Consider the following 25,618-nt stretch of genomic DNA (forward strand, 5'->3'; position numbering starts at 1 on the left):
ACTAGATCAAATTTTAACTATTTAGATATTTTATGAGATTTAACTATTGATACGATTACATTTTATATTGAACAGTTTTAGAGCTATTGTACAGATCTATTTGATAATCTTAACTGTAACTGTACTATGCCTAATAAAGGGGTGTGTGTGTGAACTATTACTAAGAGACTGATAATCATACTATTGATTGAAACATGGTAGGTAAATGTTGGATGCATCAGTGTGGTACGGTGGTTTGCATACCATCTGAGGGTAGCTACCCTGGAGCAGCAAACAGAACTTCTCCCCTGAGAGGGAGAAAATATTTGATTGGTAGAATAGCTGACAAAAAAGAAAATCAGCAGCTTGAGACAAAACTAGCAGATCTGTTTCCTTACCGTGCCACTACCAGGAACTGGTCTATTTGTTTGTCTATTAGTGGATTAAATGCTCCCCAGACTTTAGTTTCAAGATCGGACTGGTCTCTGCCATCATCCTCACCTAGAAAATGAACCAAATGAAAAATAGTTTAGTTTATTATTTTTTAAAAAAGGAAAAAAGTCAATGTATGATTAGAGGATCTTTCATGTTGCTCAGAAAATACTATAAATATTGCATTCATCACTGAAATGATCCATTATTCTGCTTCTCTAAGTAGAATCTAACATTCACATTACACACTACACAAAATACAGAAACACAGGAGATCAAGAAGTTCATGTCCGCCCTACAGCAGTACCAAGTCTCCCAAAAGAAACCATTTAATCCATACCAAACATAATGGGGTCGAAAGTGCAGGTCACTAAATAAAAGAGTCATCACTAATCATTAGATGGCTATCACGTAAGCAGAAACACACATGTAAGCAAATGCTTGTTTCATTCATTACTATATTTATAGCCCACCTTTCTTGCTAAAACTCAAAGCAGATTACATAGCATCAGAGACGTATCTAGGAAAAATGGAGCCCAGAGACAAAATCTGAACACACACACACCCTCCCGATGCCCAGGTCTATCACCTGGAGCCCATGCCGGCTTCCAGGTCTACTGCCTGGGGCTCACACTGGCGATCAGGTCTACTGCTTGGAGCCACCACCAGCGTCCAAGTCTATCAGTGTCCACCAGCGTCCAAGTCTATCACCCAGAGCTGGTGCTGGCGCCCAGGTCTATGTGCGCCCGAGGACATGGATTACTCCATGTCCCCGTAGGCGGAAAGTCTCTGCATAGTGTGAATCAATAAGTCCACACAAATATAGACAGAGGGAAGATTCCCTATGCTTTAGATCAATACCTGAGTTTGAGGGCCAAAATATCAAGCAACTTTTCATTACTACTAGCTTGACTAGTAAGAGTAAAAGATAAAATAATGGAGGGTGAGATTGATAAAGCCTTCTGTATACATTCTGCATATACCAAATAGAATAAACATCCAAGAGGTTGTCTTGTCCAGTTTACATCCAGATCTATTAGAGATCGAGTCTTGCAGGCCCACTATGCAAAGAGCTTGACAATTGAAGAAAAACAGATAATATTAAAAGATATCCCATCCAGACTTCTGAAGAAGAGAAGGGATTATACAGTCCTGACGGAATGTTTAAGGAAAAGTGGTATACCATTTAGATGGGACATTCCTGAAGGGGTGTCTTTTACCTTTAAAGATTAAAAAAATCAGGATTTTGGAAATTCTGAAAGCAGAGGAATATCTTCGCAAATACAAAAAGAACTTTGACTTACCTCAAGAAAAGAATCATGATGGATTATAAAATTTTTATCTTGGAATGTTAATGAATGTAATGGGCTGGCCAAAAGAAGGAAGATTTTTCATTAAAAAAAGAATTGGATATATGTTTACAAGAAACTCAAATTAGAAAACAAAAAAGAAAATATTTGATAAATTTTAGAGCCAAGAATTTGTTTCTGTTGATGCTAAGAAAAAGAGAGGAGTGGTGTTCTATATAAAAACAAATTTTGAGCCAAAAATGATATTTAAAAATGAAACAGAATGGTTCTTTGGTGGTGGTGGTGGTGGTGGTGGTCACAATTACAGGACTTAAAACTATTTAAGTTGGTATGTGTGCCCCAAATGAAAATCAATTGCAGTTTTATAGAGAAGTCCAACAAAGACTTTCCGATTTCTCTTAGGAAAATATAATATTAACAGGAGATTTTAATGTAACTTCGACCCTGTTAGACAGAAAATCAGAAAGTACTACTCGAGTTATGGAAGGTAAACTCTCTTAAAAGCTTTTTAAAAAATTGATAGAGAACTTGAAGTTGCAAGTTTTATGAAGGCTAAAATGATAATGATAATGAAACTTTTAATGGCATATATAAATTATACAATGGAAGTTGAAAATTGGCTTTTTAATAAAGGATCTGTTAAAACATGCATCATAAGAGCTAAAATATTTAACCATTGAATTGAGGTTGAGTCTAATAAGCATTTGGGAATGTTCAGTGATAAAGAGGCTAAAATACTGTAATGCTAAAATATTTACCTTTTATTCTGAAAGACATAAATCACATTCAAGAATAGATACGATCTGGCCTACTATGTGGGGATAAATATATTAAAGATGTATGTATGTCTTAAAACGTTTTCAGACCACAATGCATTGGCATTTACATGGAAAAGGAAAAGCTCTGAATTTAGATGGAAATTCAATGGGGCATTATTGAAAAAAAATCAGACTCTTAAAAAAGAAAAACAGAAATTACAAGAATTATTTCAGTTAAATTTGAATAAAGGAACAGACTTAAATGTTGTATGGGATGCCAGCAAAGCATATATGAGGGAATTCTTGATTCAACAGAATACAGTTAACAAGAAATTGGCACAACAGAAAATGCCAAGTGTATTGGACTTGATAAAGGTAAAAGAACAGGAATTTATCAAATGTCCAAATAAGAAAGAAATTGTGCATAAAATTAAAATCTTACAACAATTATTGATGCTGATGGCAAAATAAATAGAATCAATTCTGAACTTTGCTAAACAAAAAGTATTTGAATGAGCAAATAAACCAGGGAGATTGTTAGCAATAACACTAAGAAAATTCAAAGAGAATAGATTTATTACAAAGATACAATGGAAAGGTAATTTAATTTCTGATGAGAAAATAATTAAGAATGCTGTTTGTATATATTGTTCAAAATTATTTGAAAGTAATATGTCAAGGGAAAAGGATATTGAAGAGTACTTAGGTAAGCAAAATATACCACAACTTTCCCAAGAACAAAGAGAGATAATTAATAGCCCAATTTCAATTAAAAGCCCAATTTCAACTATGAAGTCTTGAAGCAGGTAAAGCTGAATAAATCACTGGGGCCTGATGGGTACCAGCATTATAAATCTTTGCAGATGTACTAATGAAACCTCTTCTGGCAATGATGAATAAGATTTTAGAAGGCCAAATTCCAGATTCTTGGAGTGAAGCTAATATAACTTTGATCCCCAAAGAGGATCAAGATTTAACAAATGTTAAGAATTATAGATCAATTTCACTTTTAAACAATGATTGCAAATTGTTTGCAGTGATCTTGGCAAGAAGATTAAAAATGGCTTCTTCCCAAAAAATTGCTTTTGGAAATAATTTTGTGAGGCAATCTATACCAAACAGTATGCTAAAATAATTGTAAATGGGGAAATGTCGGAAAAGCATTGCAATACCAAAGGAACTCGACAAGGATGCTATCTCTCACCATTACTTTTATACTGACCTCAGAGATTCTGAACAGAAATATAAGATGTGATGATCAAATAAGGTTTAAAAGTTGGTAAGCAACACTATAAAGCTTTTTCAGATGACGTAGTGATGATATTGGAAGAGCCACTGCAAAATGTGGAAAGATTATTACGTAAAATAAAAGGCCGTTTCCGCACGGCCCATTAATGGCGCCCTGAGAGGTGAGGATAGCGCCCGTCCCCAGAGTCGACTACGAAAGCGGCTGCTGCAGCACGCCAGCGCCGACTGACTCCGTTCCCCTCTCCCCAGAGGCGTCAAGCCGCAGCCTGGCTTCTTCCTTTAAAGGAGTTGTTTTCCTTCCTAGCGTGTTGGCCGGTGCGAACAGCACCGCCGGGAACCGCATATTCCGTTCCACTCACGTGTCCCGTCGTCGGCCTGCTGCTGGCCGTCAGCCCATGCGCTGTCCTCCGACCCCTGGAAGTCGGAGGAACTGTGACTCGCCAGGCACTACAGCAGGTGCGAGCAGTTACAATTAGTCGAAGGGGAAAGAGGCGTATCGCGGGCAGCCTGCCATCACCACGACCTCTCTGGAGGCAGCCAGCTATCGCCGCGAACAGCGCTCATACGCCGGCGAATTCTTGCGGCGTGGAAGTGCCCGCCTCAGCGATGCAGAAACGGCCAAAGAATCTGAGGATCTGGCAGGGTTTATGCTGAATTAAATTAAAACTAAAATATTGGCTAACAATATGGATCAAACAACATAATTTAAACTATCACAACTATCTGGATGTATGGTGGGAAAAAATTAATTGTTTGGGAGTGTAGTTGACAAACAAGAACTGTATGTGGTTGTTGTGGGTTTCCCGGGCTGTGTGGCCGTGGTCTGGTAGATCTTGTTCCTAACGTTTCACCTGCATCTGTGGCTGGCATCTTCAGAGGTGTATCAAAGAAAGAAGTGTGGTGTGTAACACACTTCTCTCTGTGATGCACCTCTGAAAAGACTCTTTCCCAATGCGAAAGCGCTCCTAGGAACAAGATCTATCAATGCAAACAGGAAAACCAGCGACCAAAAGCCTTCAACAATACAAAGAACTTTTTGCTATTCCAAAAGGATTATGTTGAAGTGTGGAATGATGTGAAGAAAGACTTGGTGAGATGGAATAGACTGAATTAATCTTTGATGGGTAGAGTCTCAGTGATAAAAATATATTACCACTTACATGGGCTCCTTACCCACTATGATATAATTTCTTTATGGATTTATGCAAAAATAAGATATAAAGTTACCTTCTTTCAGTAAATCTATTATGTCAGCTTGGTATTTGTTCCCAACTCTGATCTCTCCTTTATCAGCCAGAAGAGTCTTCTGTTGTGGATCATATACTAGTGAATAAAAAAAGAAATCCTAAAAATAAAAAGCATTGTAATGTTAGTATTCCTGACAGCTCAAACCCTGTGTTCTAACTCATTTCAAAAAGTACAGTGTGATATTACGAAATACCAAAACACCTGTGCAATGTTTTTTTTTAAATGAAGATACTTTTTACTGATATTCCTGCATCCGAGGATGCTACATGAAATACTTGAATTCAGCATCAAAGTAGTGATGATTTCAGTTTCCCTCTACATATAAAGTGGGGGATACGTCTGGCTAGCCGGAGTGAAACGTAGTTTAATGTTTACATTGTCCAAAGTCGTTTAATGTTTACATTTTGGCCTTGACACACATAGACAAATCCTGATGTGCTTATATTCTAGAAATCCTTATGGCGCCTTTCTGCTTCCGGAGGGGTATGCAAGCAGACAACCACACTTGGTAATTCAGATACAGTTTATTCAGCTTTATTCAAAGTGTTACATGGCGGAGGAAGACAACACAGAGTTCTTTACAAGTTCACCACATGATTATACAGTATCTTAATTTGGAGTACATGAGTCAGTTTTCAGGTGAGTTAGGTAGTCTCCCAGGAAACGATCAACTCAAAAAACAATAATTCACACACAGTACAGTGGAACCTCGGTTTTCATTGGTAATTCGTCTGAAAAGAATCGATGAAAACCGAAACCGATGAAAACCGAAGGAAACTTTTCCATAGGAATCAATGTAAATCAGTGGTGGATTACCAAAAAAAACATACCAAAAACACATTTTTAGATTGAATAAACATGAATATTTTAATGCTGAAAACAGTAACAAACAATAACACTAGGACCAGCTTCAGAACCAGTGGACCTATGTCACCTGAAAGCTGTCAAAGAGGTCATTTCTGGCCTCTTTAAGATTTGTCTGAAGTAGGGCAAGACATTGTCATTGAACAAGTTGCGAATCTGACCCTGCAACAACTTGTCCAGGTGATTTTCTCCACAAACCCCTGCGCCTTACTGCAAATCGATGAAAACTGAGGCAAATCGATGAAAACCAAGACATTTTTCACTGAAAATAACCGATAACCTAAGTTCCACTGTATTTAAAAAGCATTTCCCTGAGCTAGAATGACAGATAATACACCCTGTTGTTCAGCATCATTTCATATTAGCTTCCACAGGTTTGTCTGGGTTGTACAGCTGAGGTCTGGTGGTTTTTGCTCCTGATGTTTCACCCACATCTATGCCTGGCTTCTTCGGAGAAGATGTCAAAGCCTTACATGTGAGATGTCAGGAGCTCTGGACCTCAGCTGCACAGTCCACGACAGCCAACTGATTTCAGCCACGAAAGCCTTTGACAATACACCCCAATCAGTCTCCACTGGACCAGAAACTTCATGGACATGGTACTTCTTGGGTCATAGCAGGACACACAAGGCTCTGTATGGGGCCAAAACATGCACACACCACTCCTGGGAAAAAACACCCAGTTTCGTCTTCAAGGGAGACAGTGCTCAACAGCCTTGCAGAACTGCCACCAGAAATCGGGGTTCCAGAAGGGGAAGTAGAAAGGAAGAAAGGGCGAACTGGATTCTATTTCCTCTTTTGATAGAAGATGCTCTTCTTCTGAATGGTTCACTGTTAAAGAAAGGAGAAAAATGCCCCATGTTAGCACTAGTTGCTCAAGTTTGCACATTTGTTTTTTTATCAGTTTTCTTTTTCCCATTCTCTGCTCTGCTGTGATGTTTCAACACTTCTTTCAGTGCTGATAGTGTAACACACAGTTATATTACTAAACACCAAAGTTTTCTTTTTCTCACAGAAAAGCATGCAAAGGTGGATGGGAGGACAAGCTGGCTCCGTTGAGCTAGAGCTGCAAGTGTTTTTAAAGATGGCTGGGGAAATAAGAGCCAAGAACACACATTCTAAGCAACAAATAGATACAGGAACAGTGAAATATTGTTTTCTGGGAAGTACTTCATTAATTGCTACTTGTGGGGAAGCTGGAATTTCCGTGTAGGGGTCACTTTGTACAGGGTTTCTGGAACATACCATTTTCTCTCTCTTTGGGGTTTGCAACCAAGGCACAGATAAAAGGGCAGGAAGTGAGTTCAAAGGTTGTATTCTGGGGGTGGCAGTATTAAAAGCTGGCTGATGACAGATTAGCTCTCAATAGGGAACGGAGAGGGGGACGGCAGAATGATGGGCTAGTGCCGTGGTGGCGAACCTTTGGCACTCCAGATGTTATGGACTACAATTCCCATCAGCCCCTGACAGCATAGCCAATCGGCCATGCTGGCAGGGGCTGATGGGAATTGTAGTCCATAACATCTGGAGTGCCAAAGGTTCACCACCACTGGGCTAGTATCTGGGAAATGCAGTTTCAAACCTCCACTCTGCAGTGAAACTTACTGGGTGACTTTAGGCTAGTTACTCGTTTTTCAGTCTAATCTGACTCAACGTTGCTGTAAAGCTAACATGGAGTAGATGAGAACCATCCATGCCGCATTAAACTCCTTGGGTGGAATAAAGAATGCAAGGGAATAAAAACGTATGAGATAGGCTAAAAAGCCAGCCAGCATTTTCCCACAAGAAAAGTAATCTGGAAAGGAGCAGGGCTGCAGGCCAAGCAAGTTGCCAAAAAAAAAAAATCACAGCCACAGCCAGAGAACATTTAAAAACAATAAGAGGCAAGTGAACAGCTGTGTCGGTTCAACAATACCTTTACTTCAAATTAAAAAGTTAAAAATCTTGAGATACTGCAGGAGGTTCAGGCAGTCTTCAAGGTATGAAAGAAGCCAAGAACCACTTTCTCAGTAGAGACAGGTGTCCAGATGTAAACTGGAGGTAAGAAGACAGAAACTGAGGATGCTAGGATGGTGAATCAAAAAGTGTGTGGTATGTCTGATTCCTTAAAAATGCATCGCAGACTGGCGAAGGCTATGCAAACTTGAAGGAACATATCTATATTATATCACGTATAGTACACAATCTCGTGTGATCACCAATTCTATAATTGTAACATGTAAATATAACAAAATTATTTTAATATTCAGAATATTTTAAAGTTCAGAATTAGTCAACTTAGAACTATCAGGTAATACTATCATACAGACTCAAAGAAGAAGAAGAGTTGGATTTATATCCCCGCTTTCTCTCCTGTAAGGCGACTCAAAGGGGCTTACAAATTCCTTTCCCTTCCCCCTTCACAACAAACACCTTGTGAGTTGGGTGGGGCTGAGAGAGCTCGGAAGAACTGTGACTAGCCCAAGGTCACCCAGCTGGCATGTGTTGGAGTGCACAAGCTAATCTAGTTCACCAGATAAGCCTCCACAGCTCAAGTGGCAGAGCAGGGAAACAAACCCGGTTCTCCAAATTAGAGTGCACCTGCTCTTAACCACTACACCACGCTGGCTCTAAAAGATGTTTAGAGATGGATTGCAATTGCTTGCCTCCGTGTAAGCTGAGAATGTTCTGAGAGAACAGTGACTGACCTAAAGTCACGCAGCAGGCTTCACTGGAAAGAGTTGGGAATCAAACCCAGATTAGAATCTGCCGCTTTTCTCCACAACACTAAGCTGGCTCTCAGGCTCCTTCCGCATATGCAAATAATGTACAGTGGTACCTCCGTTTTTGTCGATAATTCGTCCGAAAGCAATCAACGAAAACCGAAACTGACGAAAACCGAGGCACCATTTCCCATAGGAATCAATGTAAATCCAATTAATCCGTTCGAGGCACTCCAAAAAGTGTCTCCAATGGATTAATTGGCTTCCCTCAAACCCCAGCCGGTTTCATGGACTTTTTGTCAGTTTTGGTTTTTGTGGACTTTTTCTGGGCAAATTTTTCTGGGTTTGAGGACGGAAACCGAGGCAATCGACGAAAACCGAGACAAATTTTGCCCAGAAAAAGTCGACGAAAACCGCAGTCAACGATAACCAAGGTACCACTGTACTTTTAATCCATTTTCAGTGCAATTTGCAGCTGTGCAGAATAGCCAAATCCACTTGCAAACGATTGTGAAAGTGGATTGAAAGTGCGGAAGGGGCCTCCAACAAAGAGCAGCATTGTACAGCATAAATGGGGTTCAGGTAGAATTCTTTATATCCCAGATGTTTTCACATTGCCTATTCAGCCTGTCTATCTCAAAGACATTTGGAAGTCTTCCAGACAAGAGCATAGATTCAGTCCTGGGGCTCCAATGGTAGCTCTACATTGCTATGAAAGAGTAACAAGAAGTCTTTTGCATAAAGGCATAAGCTTTACCTGGGAGTGAAGCCCCTGCTGTTGGACAGGGAGATCCAAGCAGCCTAATAATGTTGCCTCTAAAGTCCCTGCAGGTCTGTTCATAAGTTTAACAGAGAATATTGTTCATTGTCGGATTTCACCAGGAGAGGAACAAGAGTACTCCTTCCAAGATATTTTGTGGCTTTATAAGGGATACCAGTTAGACCTGATTGTGAAGCTGAAACCATCCAGTAACTTTCAAGCTATGAGTCACGAGGAGTCAAGGCTTTAAACCAGAGAGCACACCAGCTCAACCCTGACTCTAAAGAACAATCAGATAACTGTGGGAACTCTGAATCTCTAGGGAGTCATCTGACTCAACCTAAGTAGCAACTGGGGAATACCACCTGAGTAGCAGGGAAAGCAAAAAGTTTAAACCTTCTTTAACGGAAAAAAATCTTGCATCAGTCTACAGGCTTAGTAGCATCCAGCCCTTCTCGCCTTCTGATCTTTATCTGTTTGAATATTTTCTGAGGACTCTCCCTCTGATCAGTCATCTTTCTCTGATATGAAGCAAGATAAGAAACAGGTTATTTTCCCATCTACCCCCGTCATGTGGGGGGATGAAAAGGAGAAACTCTCTGCTGGGTGCATGATTCTGTATTTCCAGTGGTGCCACTACTGTGCCCAACTATGCACCTATAGAGCCAGCATGGTGGAGAGGTTAAGAGCAGCAGACAACTGGGTCCGATTCCACATTCTTTCACATGAAGTCTACTGGGTGACCGCAGGCAAGTCACATTTCTCCCAGAACTCTCCCAGCCCCATCTACCACACAAGTTGTGCGTTATGGTAGAGAAAGGGAATGTGATTGCAAGCCACTTTGAGGCTCCTTAAGACAGTGTGGTGCGACGCCCCGGGCTATGGAGGGGGCATGGTGTTCCAGGGCGGACGGCACTGCGGCAGGGGTGCAGGGTGCACACGTGCCCCAGGCACAGTTCCTTCTTGCTTTGCCTCTGCCTTAAGATAGCAACAAACAGTGGATAAAGACCTACTTTTCTTCTTCTGTATCTTCACAAGGCCATGTCATTAATTCTAATAAGGAGATTGGGACGGGTCCTTTCTGGGGCTGTTCTGTCTGCCCTGAGTGCCTCTGTGAGAACATTACCTACAGCACTTCTTCACATAAAATACCAAGTCAGAATAGGGAAGGGGACTTTATCTCCATGAAGCCATTTTTTGTGATGAGGGAAGGCTCTTTTGGACAATTAGGACAAGCCTGTCCCAAGACTATCAGTTTAAAACTGAATTTAGTCACTGTCATGTATTATCTTACATTACAGTTTTTCTCCTTATCTTGACCTATAGCTTCCATGTACATACCTCAATAAAGAAGCAAGCCATACCCTTGTAGTATTCAACAATTCCCCCACATCCAACTGACCCATAGCATACCCTCTGACCCATAGCATAACCTCTGTACAACTCTGGAGGGAACAAAGTACATTTGTGCCACAGCATGAGCTTCCTTTGGCCTGTATCAAACAACCTCCCATTCTAACAGTCAACGTGCGCTCCATTAATGACACATTACCTGAATTCTGGGCTGTCGAAACTGTCAGAGAAGCTTTGAGCCTTGATAGAACCTGCTGCAGCCTCAGTCCACACCTCATGTGATAAGATGATGGGCCTGGTGTGAAAAAGATTTGAGTTCAGGAGAACCTATATGTTGATGATAGAGGAAGCCTGCTCCACCTCCAACGAAGAACTCCCCAAAGAACTAGATACTGTTGGAATTTTCAGCCTTGTTTGCATGCAGCAGCAGCACAAGCAGCAGGGAATTCTGGGAAGCTGCATGAACATTCTAAAGGTGATAGTTAAAAACAGTTGGTAGTTCTGTTGTTCCCTCACTGACTGAGAGAAAAGAGGTTTCTCTGTGTACTGCTAACCAATGCCTTTTACTAAGATACTGTATAAGCTTACTATCACAATCAAATTGTAACAAACAATGAGCTGTGAATGTAACGATATATATGTGATACTTTGATAATATGTATATACTGTTTATTTTTCTCTCTCAGTTAAAAGTAAAGTTCTCTTTATGTTTATGAACTTCTGAGGTAAAACAGCTGGTCTTTTGAGAGATAACTATTCTAATTTAACGTGCCACACAATCCACATTTCTGCTCATACCTCCGCTTGACAGGATTATATATTGTAAATATACCTGGTGCAGAGATTCTTATCAAGAGGCTCCAAGGAAGCAAGCAATGTCAATAGTTCCTGGCCATCTTGTCAGCAGCAGCAAGCCACAGCACATTGGAGACAACCCTCCAACAATCAATGTTGGCGTCTCACTCTGTGAAAGGAGGTGTGCCTATTGATAGCCAACCCCGCTGAGCGGGAAGACCAGGAGCATCTTCCAGATGCCTTGTGCAATATCTGAACACACAGCCTTGGCAATGATCCCCTCTGCAGTGGAAGGGCATAAATGAGATATGCCACTCCTGGCACTTATTTCATGACATTGTTTGTGAAGTTAATCTGCAAAGCAGCTGGGAAGATGATTGTGTGTGGGTGATGGCCAACCTGGTTGGGAGTGGCCCAGAGTTCTGTATATTGACTTAGCTTACTCTGGGTTTTGCTGCCCTTGTCCTGCTCATATGCTGCAGCTGATCAAGAGCAGGACATGTGTACTCAGGGTGACAAGAGTGGATTCTGCACAGTGGTGAAAAAGGAAGCAATCAGAAGACAAACTAGGATTTTTGAACAGGCTAATTTGTTTCAATCACCATGGTTTAAACAAGCTGCAATTTTTCATGACATCTGAATTCAGCCAATATCTGACAGTCAATAAACTTTAGTCATAATGACAACAGGGTAATATCTAGTTAATCCAGCAGCTTCCAGCAGCCCGGATCCCCACCAGTTCAAAAAGTAAAAGCAATCTCTGCATATGTGCAAACAACTCTATTTTTAAAAATTGGGGAGGAGGAATTAAACTTCCAATATTAAAAAAAAAAACTTTTCAGATTTGTCTGTAAACGCCAAGTTTCCAGAAAGATCTGTATAGCATTTGTGTAGTCTCAATCCATAGGGGTCACATGTCATTACGGAACACATAGATTCATTGGCACCTGAGATCTGGGTTGTTATAACTGTGAAGTACCGGTAAGCTAATTGCAATGGCACTTTAAATGTGGAGGCATTCTTAAGGATTTTAGATAATTAGGAACAAGATATTTGTGTACAAAGTTATAGTCTTTAGATGATTAAGATCTTTGTACTCTAGTGTTACATTTTCCAGAAAATTTAACTCTTTACATTATTACCATATATTTTGAGTGCATCGTGGTTTCTATTATACAATCAAGACAAAGAGTTAGCAAATACGACAATAAGCTTTCGAAGCAAAGTTGCAACACTCATATTGATATGGAACAAAAAGATTCAAAAGTATGCCACTTCTGACTGGCCAAGTTTCAGCTGCCCACTGACTGAAAATCCTAATTACTTTACTTCGCCTTTAACACAGAGACAATGAGATGAAGGCATGAGACACAGTGATCTTTAATTAATTAAATTAAATAAATAAACTGAAGGTATAAATAAAAGAGTAAATGGTGGCAATGGAACACAAAGTAATACAGTGTTGCACTTACCTGTAACCATTGTTCACTGAGTGTCTTCTATGCAGGTATGCACAGAAAGTACTCAGACATAGGCCAGCCAAGGAGATGGGCTGAGATCCCCAGCCCTCCATCTCCAGCCACGGTCTTCCCATTCAAATGGTCACATGTTGGTGACAGGGAACGCTCCTCTCCCTCAGTTCCCCCTTTGCTACCATGGAGTGCAAGTACTAGGCCAAGCCTGCCCACAGCGAGGAAAGGAGGGAGAAATATGTACCTGCACAGAAGACACTCAATGAACGACAGTTATATGTATGTGAAATACTGTTTTCATTGTCGTGTCTTCAGGGCATTTCCACATGGGAAATGAGCAAGTTCAGTTACCAAGGTGGTCGATGTGGGCTAAGCAGGGAAATAACGACTGTAATACTGCTTTTCCCACAGTAGTGTCACTCCTGGAATCAAGGAACCAGGTAGCCGCCGCCCTCCTGATCTCCTGAGCACTGATCCTGCCCCAGAATGCTGTTAACAAAGCTTAAACCCTGGTAGAGTGCGCTTGGGAAGGCTTCTTGAAGGTTGTAGGACAGTTCAAAAGCTGAAGATGGAGATGGTTTGAGAAGTAGCAGCCTTGCTCTTGTTTGGGCCTTTGAGAGCCAGCATGGTGTAGCGGTTAAGAGCAGGTGCACTCTAATCTGGAGAACCAGGTTTGATTCCTCGCTCTGCCACTTCAGTTTATCTGGGGAAACAGATTAGCTTGTGCACTCCAACACATGCCAGCTGGATGACCTTGAGCTAGTCACAGTTCTTCAGAGCTCTCTCAGCCCCACCCACCTCACAGGGTGTTTGTTGTGGGGGGGGGAGGGAAGGGAGATTGTAAGCCCCTTTGAGTCTCCTGCAGGAGAGAAAGGGGGGATATAAATCCTAACTCTTCCTCTTTAAAACAGAGATACTTCATTTATACCTTACTTTCTTCCCCAGGAAATGTTGCTGTTCTTTTCGCTCCAACCTGTATTTCTATCCATTGGCTCAATTCTGCTTAAATTCTCTTTCCTTAACTGCCCAGAGTGCTGAAAGTCCCCTAGTCTTACAGTTCCAACTTAATGAGGAACGGCTAACTCCTTTCGTTTGCCATTGTTTTGGAAAGTGTTACATAATGCAGTTAGCATTATTGTAAAATTTGATATTAAATGTTCTTGTTTCCTTACTAAATGTAGGGGGTTAAACGACAAAAAACATCTAAAATCGACCTTGATGCCTCAAAATGTATGCCATTGAATCTCTCAAACATTTTCTGTATCATAATAAAAACATGTAACGGTTAAAAACATTTGTTTCTGGCTCTTTTCCAAGCAGATTTTCTTTCTCACTTCAAGGTCTAAATGATCCCCTGGAGTTTATTAATGTGTGTGAACTTGAAATGGAAATTCAACAAGTACAGTTATTAAAACAGTGATTAAGTGACATGGGGCTGCTACTAACCTAGAAATAACAGTAAGATAAACTTTGTTAACGGGAGTAATGCAAATATTTATACTGGAAAATAAGCAAGTCTCAAGCACTCAATGTTAACACCAGCCGTTTTGGTGCAGTATTTAGAATGCTGGACTCAGATTCAAATTGCCACTCTTCCATGAAACATTCTGGATGATTTTTGGTCAGTCCCTCTCTCTCAGGCTAACCTACCGCATAGTGTTGTCATAAGAATAAAATGGAGAAGAGGAGAAGAATCCATTTATATCCCACTTACTCTCCTATAAGGAGACTCAAAGGAGCTTACAATCTCCTTTCCCTTCCTGTGCCCCCCCCCAACAAACACCCTATGAGGTAGGTGGGGCTGAGAAAGCTTCAAAGAACTGTGACTAGCCCAGGGGTCTGCAACCTGCGGCTCTCCAGATGTTCATGGACTACAAATCCCATCAGCCCCTGCCAGCATGGCCAATTGGCACTCCTTTTGGGAGTCCATAACTTTGGACCCCCTGAACCAAACCTCACCAAACCCGGGTGATATCATCAGGAGAGTCTCCCAACAAATCCCTGAAATGTTGGTGCTGCTAACCTAAAAATAGATCGACTTCTCCTCTATAAATCTGTCCTAAAAATTGTACCCCCTGCAGGCCAAAAACCGAAAAAAAACACTAAAAAATACAAAAAACCACAAACAGGAGGCTGAGCTTCAGACATGTAATGGGGGGTGAACCCGAGTACCCCCCCATACCTACGTCCTTGTGCTGAGGAAAGCAAGAGAAGGCAGAAAATGAACATAAGAAAAGAACATAAGAACATAAGAAAGAGTGTGCTGGATCAGACCAGAGTCCATCTAGTCCAGCACTGCTACTTGCAGTGGCCCACCAGATGCCTTTGGGAGCTCACATGCAGGATGTGAAAGCAATGGCCTGCTGCTGCTGCTGAGCACCTGGTCTGCTAAGGCATTTGCAATCTCAGATCAAGGAGGATCAAGATTGGTAGCCATAGATCGACTTCTCCTCTATAAATCTGTCCAAGCCCCTTTTAAAGCTATCCAGGTTAGTGGCCATCACCACCTCCTGCGGCAGCATATTCCAAACACCAATCACGCATTGAGTGAAGAAAAGTTTCCTTTTATTAGTCCTAACTCTTCCCCCCAGAATTTTCAGTGTATGCCTCCTGGTTCTAGTATTGTGAGAAAGACAGAAAAATGTCTCTCTGTCGACATTTTCTACCACATGCATAATGTTATAGATTTCAATCATACCCCTCCCTCAGACATCTCCTTTCTAAACTAAAGAGTCCCAAACGCTGCAGCCTCTCCTCATAGGGAAGGTGCCGCAATCCCTCAAAAAAGCAGTGGAGTGGTGGTGATTCTATTCCTCTTTTCCCCAGCCAGACTGTTCTCCTCCAGGTGCTTTGGCAATCTTCACTATCTACCCTGAGCTACTAAGCCTTATGCTGAGGAGAGCAAGAGAAGGCAGAAAGTGAAACCCTTCCCCTCACTACACAAACACAAGTGCAGGGTAAAGTTCAACAGTGATATAAAGAGCCTACATGCTCAGAGGTACTCTGGTAATTTAAAATGTTATAAGTAAGATATATTTACAGTTACATTAATGTATGTGTGTTTGTGGATAGCAGGGTTGAGAGCACAGTAGCCGTGTGGCTCTTTTGGTTGATAGTAAGAGCAAATGTGTTTCTGTGCGAACTGCAGTGATTTTCGTTCTTGTAAGCATTCCAATTTCCATGCAAGAGTTTGTTGTACATGCTATTAGGACCATTAGCATTGCATTCAGTAGATACTGGCAGAAAAATTGTTTCATAAATTAAATAATACTCTTTTAAAAACATTGGGATCTGCAAATAAATGGTTCAGCAGACTACACATTAACAGAGACCTGTATACATTGTTGATCATTAAAATGTTATTTTGATTAAAAGCAATAAAATAAAACGCTAAGTATTATCAGCACAGTAGGACGACAACTTGAAAATTTATGAGTTTTTAAAACGGGTTCATACCTCATGTTCCAGATATGATTTAAGGGATTCTGTCTCATTTAACAGAGTAACGCTGCATTTGCCTCTAAATAAAAAGGAAAAGTCATAAGTTGTGGAGGGGGAAGCGTATTTGGAACTACTGGACTATAAAAATGTATGTAATTAGAAAGTATATTGAAACCCATGCACAAAAGGATTAAAAGAAAATCACTTTAATTATTGAGACAATACCTAATGTGTGTGGCAGGTAAGGATTCCAGCTGCCGTGAAAGAAAAAGTTCTCGATGTCGCAGTTGATGTTTTTGCTTCTCTGGTAAATCCACCATTTCTGAGTTTTCCATCTCTTCTTCCATTTCTCCTAGTTGCAGGAGACAAGCAAATAATAATTCCAGATCAACCAAAACGCTGTGCCAGATCCCAGTGGTGAACCACTACAAGCGAATAATTAAATCAATCGGCATTCTCTCACTACATTTTAATTCCTTAATGACCTCAATTATCTGGACTTAATAATACCACACTACTAATTCAAAAACACACTATTACAAGACAGAATCTGTACTTACTACATTAGAGATATAAGAGAAATAGAAAATAGTGATTGTTGTGTGGGGAAAAAAGAGATTTTGTTGGCGCTCTGATTGTAGTTTCCTAGCAACACAGCAGGGAACAGGCTTTTTTATAGAAGACATGCTGGGTCTTCAACTTGTGTGGGAGATCAGGAATTAGTCTGAAATCCCTGCGGTAGATTTCTGTTTCAGAATTCTTCACCATAGATTCACTGATTGATCTTGGGCCTTATCCCTTTATGCCTTGGTGCTCCTCATATACTGGCCTATCTATCTTCAGCTCACTGGTCAATGAAACTACATTAAATGGGCCCAATGCCCTCTTGAGAGCTTTAACACGGTTATCTAGGTATCATACTATGAATTTTATGCACATTGTAGTTTGCTTCACCACTTTTGTCTTCTACTGCCATCTCCTTGTTTAAATTTTTCATTCCCACTTTCTGCAGATTAAGACTGGACTGTTTTGGGCCCGTAGCTGTCAAGCTAGGCTACTCCGCTGGGCTGTCAGCAAATGTTGCTTACTTAGTCTAAGGATCACATACTTGGAGGTCAGCTAGCTGGAAACCATCAGTACTGCCACTGGCTATATAGCTATACTTTTACCCCAAGTGAAAAGGAGTTTAACACCCATTCCTGACAAGGACAATCTATCTCCACCTTTACATAAACACCAGCCTCTATTATCATTATTTATTACATTTAATAAACCGCCCACCCCTTACGGGCTCTGGGCAGTGTGCAACAAAACAGTGCATGACTACAGTACATAATAAATAAAACAAAATATACACATGATATTAAAACCCTTAAAAAACACAGCAACATTAACACAACTACCATTGGTCAACCTCAATTTGTTGACGGAACCCGATCTCAAGACCGGGAGGGGGCCCAGCAGTGCCAGATAAGATCTTACATTGGCAGCCTTCTCACTTCCCCGATTAACATTCTACGCAGATTTTTATACCTTTCCTTCAGGCAAAACTGGCTCCCAAAGTAGCTTACAAAAAATAGAAAACCCAATACAAATTACATAGAAATTCATTACGAACACTCCGTGGGGAAGGATTCTCAGCTAAACATGATCCAGTCATGAGAGGTGAAGGGGTGGCTGGCGACTTCCTGCCCTCCCTTTGACGGCCTCATTGGTGGCAGATGGCAGGTGGAGGGAGAAAGTGAGGCTCTTAACCTGGTGCAGAGTTCTCAATGGATTAAATATTATGGTCGACAGAAATCTGCTATCAAAGTAATACATTTAACTCCCATCCATGACAATGTTTTTACTACAACTCCATTCTAAAGATCTAGCAGTACCTTAAGGCCGCACATTTCCCTGTTTCTGCTCCATATAGCAAACTGTCACTACCAGGGAAACACAGAATGTGGCAACATCATAAGAGATGTTCTAGCACAGGGGTAGGGAACCTGCGGCTCTCCAGATGTTCAGGAACTACAATTCCCATCAGCCCCTACCAGCATGGCCAATTGGCCATGCTGACAGAGGCTGATGGGAATTGTAGTTCCTGAACAGTTCTGATTTAGCCGCAGGTTCCCACCCTGTTCCTAACAGAAGTTATGTTGCGAAGGAAGAGCAGGAAGGGCATAGCAGCAGGGGGAGCACCCACGTGCACCCAGTCGCCCGGTCGTCCTCACTACCCCCCCCGCAATGCCCTCACCCCGCCCCCAGAGCACCCTCGTCACATCCCCACAGAAGCACGTGCCCAGTGTGCCGCACCTCCCCTTGGAACTATGCCACTGAGGAAGAAAGAGCAGAACTTAAGGGTAATTTTGGTAATAGTTTGCCCATGTTGCATACCTTCATATATGGTCCCAACTTACACATCTTTTTAAAATCAGTATCAGACCTAGGAGGGAAAAGACCTCCAAAGGGAGTGATCTATCCCTTTTGGCTCCTATTCAGGAGATGGTACTATTTGAGAAGTGAAGAATTTTCTCTCAGCTTATTAAACCTGGAACCTATTGAAAGCTTCAGGAAGGAAACGCAGTCTTTCAAGCATGGCTCTATTTCTGGATGACATCTGTTAGGGAAACACACACAAACACACACACTTGGCTAGCTAACCCAGGAGTGTCCAATTCTGGTGCCCCAGATGTTCATGGATGATTCCCATCAGCCAACTGGCCATGCTGGCAGGGACTGATGGGAATTGTCGTCCATGAACATCTGGGGCGCCAGAGTTGGACACCCCTGAGCTAACCTGTTTTATCAAGCATTGACAATTCTTTTGGATATTGTAGGCAAACAACTGCATCATCATTTGCAGCCTCTGTTATGTTCTTTTAACACTAAATCATGAGCAATTAATTAATTTAGTGATTCATTAGTAATAAATAAGCTTACTTGCATGTTTGTCAGCCAGCACAATCAAAGTGTTCGAGATGTCCCTCCTTCTATAGAAACAGACCACTTTCGCTTCCACGTTTCCATTGGCTGTCTGTAATAATGAGCAGAAAATAATTTTAAAGTTTAAATTAAAATTACGATGTTTGCAATGAAATCACATCTATTCAAATGCTTTGAAATTAAATATACAAGCGCTGGGGGGAAAAACACTGGATAGCCTCACCCAAACATTTCTTGATACAGACTTTCAGACTTAAATCAGACCTTTATGATATACATATTGAAAAAGTTCTTCTACTGTTCCCGTAGGCCAGTGGTGGCGAACCTTTGGCACTCCAGATGTTATGGACTACAATTCCCATCAGCCCCTACCAGCATGGCCAATTGGGGCTGATGGGAATTGTAGTCCATAACATCTGGAGTGCCAAAGGTTCGCCACCACGGCCGTAGGCAAATACCTGATTGGCACAGAACACATGCACTTTGTTGCTTAACTGACACAAATCAAGTGGGTCATTGAAAATACAATCATAAAAAGATGAAAAGCTAAAAGAAATAAAAGGGCAGTCACAGACATAGTGAAGAAATTAACTGATATGCTGCTTTCACAGAAGCCAGGAAGCTGGATAAAATTCCATCTGAGGCACTCTTCCCAGGCAACAAACAGATGTGTACCTCACTTATTTTCCACTCCTCTTTTCCTCCTGCCCCTGTTGACTCTCAGACTAGGTTGGATACTGTATTCTGTTGCTACCAATTTGGCTTTGAGATCTTTCCACAACTCTCTGAGCTTCTGCTAACACCCCTTGAGGCAGCTTGGTGAGGTGGATAAGAGTGGTGGACTCTAATCTGGAAAACTGGGTTCAATTCCTCACTCCTCCACATGAAGCCTGCTGGGTGACCTTGAGCCAGTCTCACCCTCTGAAGGATATCATGGGTGGAATTCTTAGGCAGGCCATGGCAAACCACCTGTTAACATCTCTTGCCTTAAAAGCCCTACAGAGTCACCATAAGTCAGGTGTGATTTGACAGCTAAACACATACAAACCACTGGCAAGAAACGACAGGTGAGCATTTTCCAGAAAGATGGAGAAAACCTCCATTAAACTCCCCTATGTAGAAGCCCAAATGCCAGAGACACCAGAAAATCAGCAAAAGTTAGGAAAAGTTGTGATGAATCACAGGCATGGATGCCAAAGATTCGTTATATTGGCCAACAAAGTAACCGGAAGAAAGAAACAGAAACAACAGCAAAAAATTAAAAGAAAATGGTTATGCATAATGGAAACAAACCTACCACTTTCCAGCTTTAGCCCTCCTATTCTAGCTGCTCTAATTTAAAACTAAATTCCCTGTGTTGTTCTAAATCTAGAAAGTCATAGTTACATATTAAAAGCTCAGGAAGACCATAAAGTGTCTGCTCAAGTACCCTAATCTGCTTGACTAAACACTCTCCATCCCAGAGGCGGAGCGCTCACAGTGACATGTGGGGGTCACATGTCCCCGAGCGCATGCCAGCTGGTCACATGTCCCCTATATGCATGCCAGCAGTCACCATGCCTCTTTCCCTCAGCCCCACTCAGGCTGCTCCTCACCCAGGGAAGGGCTTGGGGGCAACCATGCAGCCTAGCCAGGTGGCGGGGCATGGAGGTGCCAAAAGCAGGTTTTGCCCTGGGCACCATCCCCCCCCCCTCCATCCTCTGCTTTCTACTGTTTTTTCTTGTCCAGAGATAGGAACAGAGGGAGACATCATTCCTTTCCAAGGGGAGGAAACTTTATGTTTTCACCATATCTAAAAGATTGTTTTGGTTATGCTGTACCTATTTCAAGTAGCTTGTCCATTAAAAAAAGTTGCATACCTCCTAATTCTGTAACTGATGTGCTAATGAAATGATATCAGATTCCTCCTAGATCAGTCATAAAGATTTCCCTGAAATTTTAATTTTAAAGTTGTGCCATAGTATCAATTGTACATGTGTAAATGTGCCAGATTTTGGAGTTAACCCAATATTTTCCCACATTCTTTTGGTTGCCTAAGTACAGGATGGTAAACATTTGGGTCAGAAAGGTGGTGTGACCCCACTAAAGTAAAACTTTAGACTCTTAAGTGAAGAGGTGAATGTGCCACAATTAACAGGTATGTCAATAATGACGTTATACTATTTTTAACTAAAACAGAACTGAAATGTGCACTAGAGACACATTTCAGCAATGCTGAACTGATTAACTATTAACTACAACATAATAAACATTATAGGTTTTATGTCACGGTACAGGAAGTTTTTATGGAGGATCAATGAGCATTTGATCGAGCAAGTCAAATCATTTAGATATCTAGGAATAATGTTCCACAATTCTGGCAAAAGTGCTTCTCACACTCCATCTATGATACTCTCGGTGCAAAAAAGTTCTAATGCTATACTAAGATTTTTTAGGACAAACAGCGGTGGCTGCATCCCTGCAGCCATCAAGCTATTTACGGCCAAATTCTTGTCTCAGCTTCTTAATGGTGAACAATTAGATTTCTATAACAATTTTACTACACTAGAAAGGATTCAATAAGTTTTTCTCAAAGCCCTGTTTAAGTTGCTAAATGCACACAATGCTTAGACAGGAGGGGGGCCTTCATAAAGTAGAAACAAAGATCTGGTTAACTAATATCAACTACTGGTTGAAAGCAGAGGCGGAGCTACCAGGGGTTGAAAGCTTTCTGGTTGAAAACTACTGGTTGCTTTCTGCTACCGTGTTTCCCCAAATATAAGACAGGGTCTTATATTAATTTTTGGTTCTGGAAGATGCACTAAGGTCTCATTCTTCTTAGGATGTCTTTATATTTCTTGTATTCTGTCTTCATAATGTCGCTTCCAAACAAAAAAACTTTGCTACTGCCTTACTTTTGGGATGCCCCTATATTTCGCGACTTCAGCAAACCTCTACTTCACGCTCTGCCTGGGATGTCTTTATATCATTCGGGGAAACAGGGTAGGTGTATTGAAAACCGATCAGGAAGGATGCCCTTTCCTTTTCTAGCATGCATGTCTTAATGACATGCAGCGAGTCTCAGCTAGGAATGGCAATTCCTTTGTCAACACTGTGGGCTATCTAGTGTTTAAACAGTTTTGACACTTCCAAAACCAGGAGCTTCACCAGTTTACATTTTGTCATCTTGCAACATCGCCAGGTATGATTAGATGACATCCCATAGGAAGTGTTGGCAATAAATAGGTATTTATGCACTAATTGCTGGTGATCTCAAAACCCAGAGCAGAGGAGGCAGAGCAGAGGAGGCATAGATCTTTGGGCCTTACATTCTTCTTTATCAATTGGGGCTGAGGGCTGAGTGACTTTATTATTCCCTTTGTTCTTCCCCAGTTCATAACCAAGAAGTTAACTGTAAGTTGTCAGAAAAGGAAAGGGCATCCTTGCTGATCAGTTTTCAATACACCTAGCAGAAAGAAACACTAATGAAAGGCAGAGGTGGGATCCAGCAGGTTCTCACAGGTTCCCGAGAGTAGGTTACTAATTATTTGTGTAAAAGCTAAGAGGCAGGTGTACTTAGGCAAACTACTCGGGACAAAAAACCTGAGCTCTTGGCCTCGGGTGTATGGGCTGGCCACCCTCCCCAACGTACCTCAAGGACCAAACAATGATTTTTTTTTGTACCCAGCTCACACAAAACACCTCCCACTCTCACAGTAAAACATACATGGCTCTCTCCCCACCAACTCTTTTCCTAATTTCCTAATCACAACAACCCTAAGGAGGTGGTGGCTGTTAGCCTGAGAAACAACCCAAGCCAGTGCAAGTGGGTATTAAGCATGTAAATCTCTCACTAATCACCCCCAGCAAAACATTTACCAAACAAATGTCAGCATCATCTCCTCACAAACACTCTTCAGTGGAAACAGCATCATTTCAATGGTGTTTAAACTAGGGAGCCTGTATTCTTCTTTAAATCTACCTATAGGGACAATCTGGGGTCCCCGGTTAAACAATTGAAAGTGATGCTGTTTGGGTGGATTCTCCACCTGAAACAGCATCACTTTTATGGTTGAGATTCACAGGATGAAAACAAATAACTATATCTCGGCTGGAATCTGGCAAATTTGGGCACATTCGGACAAAAAAATTGTCTGATTATGTCCCTGCCCAACATGAACAAATGCTAATGCAAGGTATTTGGGTTTGGGGGGGGTATTTTTAGGTTATTCGTAGGAGTTGTGATTTTTAAAAGCTAGTGGCACCCATGATTCAGGCATCATCCAAAGACTGCCCTTGGATGATACCCACCCGAAGCCTACGAAGGTTTGGTTCAGGGCAGCAGGTGTTAAGGATGATAAATTGAAAATTTGCGTCACTAGCTTTGTAATACATCCTTCTTAGGCACCCTAAGACAGCTTGTCTAAGATTCTTGTTTGAAGTGACTTTGCTCCATTGTAGAATTTTTTGAGGCAGGCTGCACATTTTACTGATACCAGACTCTCAAAGTGGCTCCAAGAGGCTTTTTTGAGCACAGCATCCAAGCTTGGGTGAGCTTTGCTCTGGAGTGGCAGGAGGGGAGAGTTGAGAGAGTTCTGAGAGAACTCAGACCACCGGCGTTCATGCAGGAGCTGGAAACAAATAGCCTTTGGGGCCCATAAAATTGAACCCCAGAAGCAAAGGTTCCAAACCTTGATGCTACTACTCAGGAGGCCCTGAGCTAAATTCTGAAAGTCTGGTGCCTCTATCTCAAAAAATGCAGCCTGCTCACATTCAGAAATTCCCCATTGGCTTCAATGGAGCAAAGTCACTGCAAAACAAAGAAATTTAGGAATGTCTCTATGCCTGAAGGGTACTTTTAAAAGTTAGTGACACCAAATTCAGGGTATCATCTGTTATTAATTTTATGATGCTCTCCCATGTTTGGTGAAGTTATGTTCGGGGACCAAAGTTATGGTCCCCAAATGGGTAGCCCCCATCCAGGTTAGCTCCCATTGAAAACAATGGGATGGGGCACCCCTTTGGGGGTCCATAACTTGTTTCCCCTGAACCAAACCTCTACCAAATTTGGGTGGTAATTATCAGGACAGTCTCTGATGGTTCCCTTGAAATTTTGATGCTGCTAGCTTTTAAAAATGCGCCCCTGCAGGCCGGAAACGTGAAAAACACTTTAAAAATTTAAAAACACACAAACAACCTTGAAATGTTGGATGCTCCCACGTGACCAAATGGGGGGCTCTGGGACAAAGGGTACCCTGTCCCTAGGCAGGAAACGCCACTGCCAAGAGGGGTTGGCTTTCACTGGTGATTTTGCCACGTGATTTTGGCTCCTAGTTACTCTCCTTCCCAGCAGTAGCTTAGAACTTGAAGCAGTTCTTAGCAGGATGCACTGGCGCATATGGGTGGCCTGCACCTATGGCATTCGCTTCTGTCCAAGGATCATGAAATGCTGTCCTTGCCACAGCCTCTGCTCCAGGGAATGCCTCCCTCACCCCCGGGAATGCCCGCCATGCCCCTGTCAAACCCCACCCAGCCCCATTGGCTTACGCCACAGTTTGAATCCCACCACCATGGGAACCTGTTACTAACTTTTTTGGATCCCAACACTGATGACAGGTATAACCCAAGTCCAGCTGTGACTTCCAGAAGGCTGTCCATTATGGGGATGATGACTGGTCATTTGTTTGCCAGATACATGACTTTTAGCACTGGATCCATTTCCCTGTAGTGGGAAAGAGAAAGCTTTCTCTATCCACTTTCTCCACCCATGCATAACTTTACCTTCTTTTCTTTTAAACAAAAAAGTCTCAGGCTCTTTAGCCTTTCCTCACAGGAAATGTCCTCCAACCCCTTGATCATCTTCATTTCCTTCTTCTGTACTTTTTCAAGCTCTGCTGTATAGTCTATTTGAGATATGGTGAGCGGAACTAAATACAGTATTGCAAATGAGCCCACACAAAAACCAGAGAAGAGTATTATAGTATTTGCCATTTAAATCTCAGTGCCATTCCTAACAACACCTAGCTTAGAGGGTGCCCTTTTTGCCGCTAATGCACTCTGGGTTGACATTTTCATGGAGCTATGTACTGTTACTCCAAGAGTCCTTTCAATCTTGATCTCAAGTCACTTCAACACCCATCAGCCCGCATTTAATTCTTTTGTTGTTCCAGTGTAGCCCCTTAAATTAATTAGCACTGAAGTTCATTTGTCATGCTGTTGTCTACTCATCCAATTTTGACGGATCCATCTACTGCTCTTTACAATTCTCTTGGGTTTTTACCATCCTGAATAATCAGTTATCTGAAAGTTATGCCACTACAATACTCATCTCCAATACCAAAAACTG

The 25,618-nt window shown here is 41.7% G+C and overlaps 1 protein-coding gene across 1 annotated transcript in view; it reads right to left on the reverse strand.

The window, feature by feature from the left end:
- The window catches only part of LOC125443482 (metastasis-associated protein MTA1-like), a 93,021-nt gene that overhangs the window by 54,884 nt on the left and 12,519 nt on the right, over nt 1–25,618 (reverse strand). The window contains 5 exon segments of the mRNA XM_048515629.1: nt 378–480; nt 4,955–5,072; nt 16,378–16,441; nt 16,588–16,714; nt 19,291–19,384. Coding sequence (XP_048371586.1) covers nt 378–480; nt 4,955–5,072; nt 16,378–16,441; nt 16,588–16,714; nt 19,291–19,384 — 506 coding nt within the window.

The sequence above is a fragment of the Sphaerodactylus townsendi genome, linkage group LG14 (genome assembly GCF_021028975.2).
Source record: "Sphaerodactylus townsendi isolate TG3544 linkage group LG14, MPM_Stown_v2.3, whole genome shotgun sequence".
Classification (NCBI taxonomy): Eukaryota; Metazoa; Chordata; class Lepidosauria; order Squamata; family Sphaerodactylidae; genus Sphaerodactylus; species Sphaerodactylus townsendi.